We start from the raw sequence: 10,236 nt of genomic DNA, 5'->3' as shown, positions 1-10,236 counted from the left end.
TTTCAAGGCTCTAATTTCGAACAATTTTCGATGTAGAAAGTTCCGATCTCTGTTCTTCTCCCTACATCATACAACATGGCTTATAACCGCGTTTTCAGGACTTCAATTACGAAAAATTTCAGCCCCCATGTCCCTTCTTTCCTAATCTTTCAAAATCATTGAAAGATCATCTAAAACTGCGTTTTTGGAATTTCTACATCGAAACATTTCTGGGGAAAAATTTCTGAATCCCATGTATTTTGCTACGTCATCAGAGGTGGCCTACAATTGCATTTTTAGGACTTCAATTCCAAAATTGTTTCCGGGGAAAGCCCCCGAACCCCCTGGTTTTTAGCATCACCAAAGATATCTAATATTGCGTTTCTGAAGCTCTAATATAAAAAAACGACTGTAGTAAATTCCTGAATCTCATCCTTTCCCTTCAAGCCACCAAAGATAGCAAATAATTGTGTTTTCGAAAATATACCCTTAAATTTCAAAAATTTCCGAAGAGAAACCTCCAAGCCTTCCTTTCTCTTATTAACTACCAAAGAGTCTAAAAATGTATTCCTAACCAAAATTTTCGAGGGAGAACCCGCAAACATTCATATTTATACGCGAATTTTCAACAGCTCAATCAACAAACAAATCCATAACTATCTTCAAATTTAATTTACAAATGAAATTTTTGTATTTAATTATACTCGGTATGAAACCTGGTTAAAGAAACTGTCCTCTTGATACTGTAACCTTTAATGAAAAAAGTACAATTGAGAGCCTAAATGGCTAGTGAAAATACTTCACGAGTCCTCAAACGAATCAAAAGTTGAAAGGTTTAATTTGGATAATGAATCCAAAATATTAATAGAAATTCTTCCCTTTTTTTTCTTTTTTTAATTTTTTGTTCTTGTGGTATTTGAAACACTTGTAACTTTCATTCAAACTCTTTGAACAATAAATACACTTTGTACGAAAAAAAAAGAAGGAAAGAAAAAACATCATATTTAGTTCTTAAAATTTTTGAAAACTCAATTTTCATTAGTCACTCCCCCCCCCCCTGAAATGTATTACTCAATTGCCCATCCCAACAGGGTCGTCTAGATCCGCCACTGGATCGATCAGTACTCGAAGATGGAGCACGTATAAATAGACGGGTGCAGGGGTTCTCCCCGGGAAACTGTTTTGAAATTCTAGTCCTAAAAACGGAGTTTTAGATGATCTTTGGTAATGTAAGCGGGAGAAAAGGTTTGAGTACCCTCCCTGGAAATTTTTCAGAATTGATGTCTTCAAAGCTCGTACTTACCATATTTGTGGCCGTTAGGGAAAATGATAAGACTCAGAGATTTTACTTTTACTATTTTTCGTACAGTACGATTTTTCGATTTGATTTATATATCTCCCTTGCAACATTTCGAAATTGAAGTTCCAAAAACGCAATTGTAGACAATCTTCATTGATGTTAAGGAAAAAGGAGATACTTCAGAGATTCCTTCCCTTTAAATTTTTCGAAATTGTAGTACTGAAAATTCAATTTTCATCGTTCTTTTGGTGATATCAGAGAGATGAGTTTCGGGGGTCGTTAGAAGACTTTCTTATTTTCTGAGAACTAGAGAAAGGGAAATAAATGAAAGAGGAGGGTGGAGAACTAGTACGCCTGAAATGTGGTTAATGAAATGTTTGATATTATATTTTTCAGACACATTTTAGTAAAAGTAAAAGTACTTGATGGAAACTATAAAACAGTGTGGATAATTTTTTCTACCATAATAAGTAAAAAGTAACTTTTAATCGTACAAATGTATATAAAAAAGTGTTTTTCAGAATCTCACAAACCTTTTGTGAGGCAAAATGGCATTAAATGACTCTCCGAAGCAATTATTCGATTTTCTTGATTTAGGTCTCATTCAAAAGCCCGTAAAAAATACCCCTCAATTTGGTTTACTTCCTTCGAATTAAAAAAAAAAAAAAAAAAGCTGTCAAATCTCCGGGAAAAGATTTCTAAGCATTTTTAAGCCTAATGGAACATCCATATCAAGTCAGAAGTTTATCGTTTGCCAACGAGCTCAGTTTAAATTTTCGTGAATAAAATCCTTTTGGATCTGTTGCCTTTTTTTTTTTCACGACTGTGAACAAATAAAATTCTTGCTTTTGCTTTGAGGTAAAAATTTCCCCCTTTTGCATATTTTTAGTCCTATTTTTGGAACTGCCGGCAGAAGATAATCAAGGATTTTAGTTGCATTAATAGAGGGTTGCGTTAAATTTATTCATGACTTAAAGATTTACCGTTGACAAAATTTAAGAATCATATTTTTGACGGGAAATTTTACAGTATATTTTTTCTCCTATTATTTAAGCCCAATTGTTGAATACGCGTCACTTGACATAGCTTTTATTTTCAGGGTAGACCGTCCGGGGTGGGGTGGGGGGGCGGTTACACATTTGGCAGTCCCTTAATTGTTTCAAACGCATGTTCCAATATATAGAGAGAGCGAGAAGATTTAGCTTCTGGTTTAGCAAGGTTTAAAATAGGATTGTAGACCCTCTTTGATAACGTTTCGAGACCGGCAATTTTTCCCCAATTGAGGCTCCAAAAACGTAATTTCGTTGACTTTCAATGATATTTGGTGAGGAGATTTCGAAAGCTCTCCTGTTGAAACTTTTCGAAATTCAAGCCCAGAAAACTAAATTCAAGACAAATTTTAATGATATTAGCGAGACAGAGGGGGGGTGGAGGGAGAGAGGCATTCCTCCGAAGAATTTTTGAAGTTAGCTTTTAAAGAGCAGGTTTTTAGAAAATGTTCGGTAATGTTTGAGGAAGGGGAGGTTTGAGAAGTCCTTTGTCGGGGGCGCTCCCTCTGAAGTTTTTCGGAGTCGAAGGCTTAAAAATCGAAAGTCAGACGATCATTGGTAATATTGGTGGGGGGGGGGGGGACATTTTGAACTTTTCCGAGTTGGAATCCGAAAAACGAAATTTTTGGCGACTTTCTTACAGCATGTAAAACTTCGATGATTACTCGGCAGGGGGGAGCGACTCTTACCCCCTGACCCCTCCCCTTGTTGGCTACGGCCTTAGCGCTGTCCATTGGAATCCACTCCTCCACACACAGGCTACATTCGGAAACAGGCACCGGTCGTACCGGAGCCACGCGAACGTTTAAGGTCTTGAATTCAAATAATGATTTTCGCAATCACGAGCACTTTTGTGGCTACATTCGAGATGCATTTGGAAACAAGGATCGGTCACCTCGGAGCCACCGCAAGCGTTCGAAAACACCTGCGGTGGAACCGGTGACGTCACTTAACCGCGTTCGGAAGCGCTGTGGTCGTTTCTTCTGGCGGTCGACTTGCTAACAACCTGTCGCTATCCGCTGTCTGGAAGCAATTAGCGAGATCACAAAGTCTGTGTTGGGCAATCCGGTCGTGTTCTATGTTTTGATCACAACGCACTTGACTTTCTCATCGGGAAATTTACGCTTTGATTGGAGCGTCATTTGCTGCTGAACTAGAACTACCGCGGTGTAACAACGAGCGTTCGGAAACACAGGCTGTTCTACCCGGAATTCCAAGAGAAATTCCAAATACGTCATAACCGCACCGGGATAACCACGCGGTGTAACCGGTGCATTCATTTCCGAACGCAGCCTCGGAAACAGGCACCGGTTGCATCGGTGCCACCGCAAGCGATCGAAACCGTTATTAGGACTCGATCGTTTCCGAACGCGTGCGGTAGTGTTACCGTCGCTAGCGGTTGCAAATCTCCAAACCAGCTTTTGCTCTTCACTGTAACTTTATTTGCTGGCTCATAAGTATTAACTGTAACTGTGTTGTTACGGGAAATAAGACTCAAATTTGCATCCTCCGTTGTAAATAAACTTTGTCAATTTTAGATTTACTTAGGGTAAACTTAAAGTAAAACTCAAGATGGCTTTAATGACGGAAGAACGAAGAAAGGAAATGGAAGAGGAGATGAGCAGGTAGTTAAATTGTCTTTATTTATGTTTATTCAGAGTTAATTGTTTATGCCCTTTAAAACTTGGTATTGTAATGTAGTTATATTTGGTTAGTAAAAGTTTTGTTTAACGTTTCCAAAATTTTGCCTTTTCTGTAGTTTCTTTTCAACGCTTAAGAAATCTTTTGATGTTTCACCCTTATGAGCTTGTTATGAAAGATGGGGCTTTAAAATGCTTGTTTTAACTTTTACTGTTATTTCTTTCTTAATAATGAACGGATCTGAGAAAAATATTGCAAAGCACTCTCATTCAGCTGCTTTTTTCCTTCAAACTGTTTTGAAAAAGGTTTATTTGACGGTCATGTGTAATGAGTTTTAGAAAGTAATGAGCATGATGAACTTGATAAGTTATCACCATCTCAGACTTTCAAAAAAATTTTTTAACTTATTATGCAAACGTTGTTCCTTAATCGATACCAACTAGAGATTGCACCGGATGGGTAAATGTCCGCAGGGGTGCCCACAGGGGGAAGAGGGATTATGACGCAGGTTGCGCCATCAGAATTTTTTTTTTTTTTTTTTTGAGGGATGGGGGGGGGGGGGGGGGTTGTTTTGAAAATGAAATTTTTAGAGGAAAGTAAAGTTAAAGTTTTTTCAACGAGAATAAGTAAGATGCATTAATTATACCTTTTTGACATACATCTTCCAAAATTTAGTAGCCTTGTCTTTTTTTAACTGAAGATCACCTTAGACACAGGATGGCGTTAGAGTATGTTGAAAAAAGGTTCAGACAGTTTGATTTCATTTTAAATTATCATGATTTTTTCTGGAACGAATACAATTCTGTACAATGAATACGTGTGACAGCAATGAAAAAATAAATGAAAAATAGATAAAATAAAATGTTTTTAAAATCTTTTTTGTTTTTATTTAAAATTTTGCCCTTTTTCCTCCAACCTTTCATGGATTCACTAAAACCGGAAAAATCCAATTAGAGCTAGGTTTTAAAATAACATTTTTTTGCTTCTGACTAACGATTTTTACTATACAGATTTTCTTTACAAACAAATTTGAGTTCATGAAGAATTTTTCATTCCATTTTACTTCTGTTTTTTGTATCCTTTTTAAAGCAACAATTTTTGAATTCACCATTAGATGATTTTTATCAAACTTTCAAAAATGTTGTACTCCGCAGATGGAAGTGGAGCAGTTTAATATTATGTTAACTATTTTTCATGAATCATTTTTACATTCTTCGATATCTAATACATAGAAGGAAGTTTTTTATCCATAGAAATTCTTGAATTTGTATGCTCAATAGATGAATCAGTTTGACCATTTTTGGAAGTCTCTATATGTGTGTGTGTGACCGATTTTTGTTGGTTATGCGTATTTAGGGCTTCAAACTGAAAAGAACTTTCGGAAAAACGCCCTTTCACCATCATGAAAGAACGTCTTAAGTTTTGTTTTTAAGGCTCAATTTCAAGAAAAAAAAATTTTTCATGCCAAAACTGTGAATTCCTTTCTTTAATTGCATTACTATTGAAATTCACCTCCCCTCTTTCCTCTCTGCAGTTCTTGCAAACAATATTAAAAATAGTTTTAAGTTTCGTTTTTAGGGCTGAAATTCTGAAGCATATCCGGGGGAGATCTTCCGAGAACACTTCCACCAAATATGATCAAAGGTCGACTTAAATTGCCTTTTTGCAGCTTCAATTACGAAAAACTGCCAGTCCATAACGTTTCCAAAGATGGCATACAATCGTATTTTTATTACTAAAATTTCAAGAAATCCCCACTTCTCCCCTTAACTTGCTTGAAGACAATCTGCTATTATGTTGTTGGAGTTCCGATTTCAAAAAATTGCTGCGAAGGGCAATGGAACTTCTCAGCCTAAAATTACTAAAGATCATTTAAAACTGCGTTTTTAGACCCTACAATTTCAAAAAAGTTTCAGGGGGGAGCCCCTGAACTTCCCCTTCTCTCTATTGTTACCAAAGGTCGTCTAAATCTGCTATTAGTGTTTTGATTTCGAAAGTGAGTGCCGTCAAACCTCCCTCCCCCCCAAACATTGCTGAAGACCGCCTTAAACTGTGTTCCAGAAGGACAATAAATGTGCATGGGAGAGCTTCCAAACCCCTTCCCCCTCCTAACATCATCGAAGGTCAGCTAAAATTGCGGTTGGGGAGCTTCAATTTTGAAAAACTGATTGTTTCCATTTATCACTTAAGTTATATTCAAGTGTCAAAAGTCTTGGTGTATCGTACATATCTGAGGACTTTTAGTGCACCTTTTGAATATAAACTGAATTGGGGCTACTTTATTTATGGATGCCGAATTTAATATAAGCAGTGGTGCCCTGTCTACAGGCAAGGGCACACCCCACACCTCTCAATATCTCAGAGACCCCCACCCTAATGAGTAAAATACTGCTCAAAACAACCCCACCTAAAAATTTCAATGGTGCAGTCTGCGCCATGAACCTTCTCCCCCCCCCCCCCCAGGTAGGCACTCCTGATATAGGAATAGAAAAGTAATTACACTATTTAAAAGAGTAAGCAATGACTGCTGAAAGGGTCTCATGAGCATCCTACATAGCTAACTACCAAAACTGAAACATTTGCAGGGTTCAAAAATATCATAATATTTTCGAAAATATCCAAACTATCCGATACTTTGATACATATCGGATATTTTGATATATATCCAATATTTTCGATCAACACAAGATTAAGTCATTAAATAGTAACTGCTTCCTCAAATCACTGTTCTTTTTTAAAACTTTTATTATTATAATGCATCAGTTTTAAAATTAATGTTTCCTTCATTATTTATAACCATAAAAATACATTTTATATAAAAATGTACAGTACTTTGAATGACATAAGTACAAATTATATTTAAAATCAAGTAAAATGTGATAATTTAATCTATTAGAAATAAAATTTAGCATAACTCATACATTTATATTGTTTTTAATTGAATTACTTAAATATTAGATGCTTTACTCATTTTTCTTTGGTTAACTACTTTTACGAATTTTATATATTTCAGAAATAATGCATAAGTCAGTACAAATCCATGAAACATTTATTTTTCTTTTCTGACCAATTAAAATTGTTGCATTTCTAACAATTTATGAATAGAAAATAAAGATTATATCATTTACATTATATTAATGTTATATGAAAATATTAGGTACTTTTGATTATTTATAAATAAATAAAAATATTAGTATGATTAATACATTTAATTTTTATCTCGCAAATGTTGTACACTGAAAAAATAAATATCAAAATATCATGATCTTTTCAAAATAGATATCGAATATATATCATGATATATATTGGCGGATTGTTTTTCTTCGCTATGTAATTCTACTGCTTGAACATTAATAAATTTGTGTTTAGCATTGTTTTAAACTTTTCTTATATAACTGAGGACTTATCTTGAGGACTAGTACACTTCTATTTTTTTCTCACCTATAAGAAACTTCCAATTCATTTGAATCTGAGTTGATTCAAGAGACTCATAAAAGTATCATACATACATTTTCACCCATGTCTTAACAGGGGTCTGGCCAGAGGATATTTGGGTCCGTTAACGGACCCTTCACAAAAATCCGATCAACCAAAACGGAACTTTCACAAAATCCCGATCAAACAAAACGGACCTTTCACAAAATCCCGATCAAACAAAACGGACCTTTCACAAAATTCTGATAAACAAGATCGGATGTCAAATTGTTTATTGAAAGAGCAAATCTGAAAGCAAAATAACGCATAATTCTGTGTATAAACCGATAATTTTTGGAACCTTTTTTAAAGTCAAATTAGAGGGATCAGCTTATACAAAATCGGCTAATTTTGAAAAAAAAAAAAAAAAATCGGCACTCTTGGGATGCTCCTGCAAGCTATAAATAATTGCTACTGCCAAATAAATATAATGGTTGTTTGTTTTATCACAGCTAATTAGCAGCGGTGTTTTTGTTAACTTTTCTGAAAAGGCATTGGTACGCACTTTTCTCCGCTCATGATTTAATAAACAATAATAATATATATCTGGGAAATGAACTTAGAACTGCAAAGGGATAGTAAAGGTGAGGGAAAAAATAGGATCGCTTCAGATAGTGTTACCAACTTCAAAATTATCACCACTTAGCGTCTGGCGTTGAACCTTTATAATGACTTGATTAGAAAATATTCTCATCATTTTGCCAGCTTGTCAATATTTGCGTTTTTACAGTGGTGCGGTGCGATGTTTAATTGTTATTTTGGGAGAAAATTATATGGGTTTTGATTTTTCGATGCTAACACAAGGATGATTAACTTTAAGTAAACTCTTTTAATTACCTTTTTTTTTCTTTAGATGTCTACATTTTGAAAAATGCAATCTTTTAACATCCGATATGAGAATCATATTTTGTTCTTTTTTCAAGCTAACTTAGCTTTATTAGGATTCAAATAAATGAAAAGTCTCTTTATTTCTGTTAGAACTCTCATTTCAAGTTTTTAAAGCAAGATGGTTTATTTAATTTTATTTTTTGGGTCAACTGTGTCCACAGATATTAATGATATGTTTATCATAGGACTCTAAAATGCAATTTTAAAATAATTTTATCAAAACTATTTCTTTTACAAGCCGTTTTTATACTTTTGATGCCTTCACTTTGAGAATTGCGATCTCTTTGCATCCGCTATGGGAATCCGATTTTTCGAATTTTTAATGATTATTACGCTTTGTTAAGAGGTAAACAATTGAAATATCTTTTTATTTTTGTTTAAATCACTGAATAAGTTTTAAACGAAATTCTGTGCTTTTTAAGAGTGTCTTGGGTCAAAAAGTTGAATGCTGAACCCTAGTCTGAATTTTATTTTATTTATTTATATTTTTGTTACAATTATTTTAAGTACAGTACAGAAATATATCTAGTATAATTTAACATAATGTAGAATGGTAGATAAATATTGATACTTGAAAGAGCGATGCCCCCCCCCCCCAAATATTAGTAAAAAAAATCCAGAATGATTTTCTCGACGTAGAAGAGGAAAACACTCAACTTTAAGTTTAATTGATGCAGTTTGTGCCATCTCTAAATTCTAAAATTTCGTTTTAACAAAAAGAAAAATTTTTTTTTTTTTTTTTTTTTTTTTTTTTTGCGAAATTTTTTGATTTTTCACAAAATTAATTCACTTTTCACAAAATTATTTGATTTTTCACAAAAAACGGACCCTGTGAAAAATCCTGGACAGACCCCTGCTTAAATTAATAAAGAATTTAGAAAATAAAATTGGTCAAAAGAATTTATTAAGAATTTCAATAAAATGTGGAAATGAATAAATTTTTGTTGGTAAATTTTTAAAATGTCCAAAAATGTTGTAAATTGCACAAATTCAGGTTTTTTTTCAATATTTGTTGCCTATATTAAAATTTCGCCAATCATATCTGTTAAGGTAATTTTTATAAGTAAACTAATTTAATATTTTATTTCTTATTATAATTTATTTATTTTATTTATTTTGAACTTAAATTTAGTAATTGATATTGCAGCCTTTTTAGAAAACTGCTAGCGTTTAAAATAATTACATTTTAGATTCTTTATTTGTTTTGAAATAAAATATTTATTTTCAAAAGTAAAAAAAAATACATAAATAAAATCATCTTAACAGATCGGATACTCGCTGTTCAACAGTAGTATCATTATTGCTTTAAGTTCGAAGATTTAGAAAATCATTTTATAATTAAAAACAATTTTCTTCAATATTTTTATTGACTGAAATATTTTGTAGGATAATGTCAGGTTTTTCAGAGAAAAAATAATAATAAATTTGTTTACATAAAAATTCTCATCTATTTAAAACTTTTGTACATGATTTTTCGGAAACCAAAAATTATTTTCAACAATTTTAGATTTATAAATGTTTGGTAGCAAAGTATTGAGCTTAAAACTCTAGAATTACTTCATGTGTATCACTAGTAATTGTTGAATTGTTTTTTTAATTGAATGGTAGCTTAGCTTGTTACCTTTTGCTTTACTTTGATTTTTTTAGAATATCATCTGTGCAAAGCATAGATGATATTATTGCAAAACACTAAGTTAAATATTCTTGTAAAAAAATGTGTGCTTTTCTGGAAAATTTGCATCCCGTGAGTCAATAAACTCAAACCAATGAGTTGAAAACGCAAAATTGAACCCTGAAGGTCACTTATGTAACCTGAAAGTACCACAATAAGATTCATATTTTATGTTTTCTTCTGAACTCTCTTACTTATTTAATTGTTGACAAAATAATTGTGATTTTAAATAT

At 33.1% G+C, this 10,236-nt stretch overlaps 1 protein-coding gene across 1 annotated transcript in view; it reads left to right on the top strand.

Moving 5' to 3' along the window:
• The first annotated feature begins 3,816 nt into the window (after nucleotides 1-3,816).
• Nucleotides 3,817-10,236, top strand: part of LOC129220326 (RNA-binding protein 42-like) — a 70,195-nt gene continuing 63,775 nt past the window's right edge. Inside the window, exon 1 of the mRNA XM_054854726.1 lies at nucleotides 3,817-3,953. Within this exon, the coding sequence (XP_054710701.1) occupies nucleotides 3,901-3,953 (53 nt within the window). The 5' untranslated portion in view covers nucleotides 3,817-3,900. The remainder of the gene's footprint in view (nucleotides 3,954-10,236) is intronic.

The sequence above is a fragment of the Uloborus diversus genome, chromosome 4 (assembly GCF_026930045.1).
Source record: "Uloborus diversus isolate 005 chromosome 4, Udiv.v.3.1, whole genome shotgun sequence".
Classification (NCBI taxonomy): domain Eukaryota; kingdom Metazoa; phylum Arthropoda; class Arachnida; order Araneae; family Uloboridae; genus Uloborus; species Uloborus diversus.
This window is presented reverse-complemented; position numbering and strand designations above follow the sequence as displayed.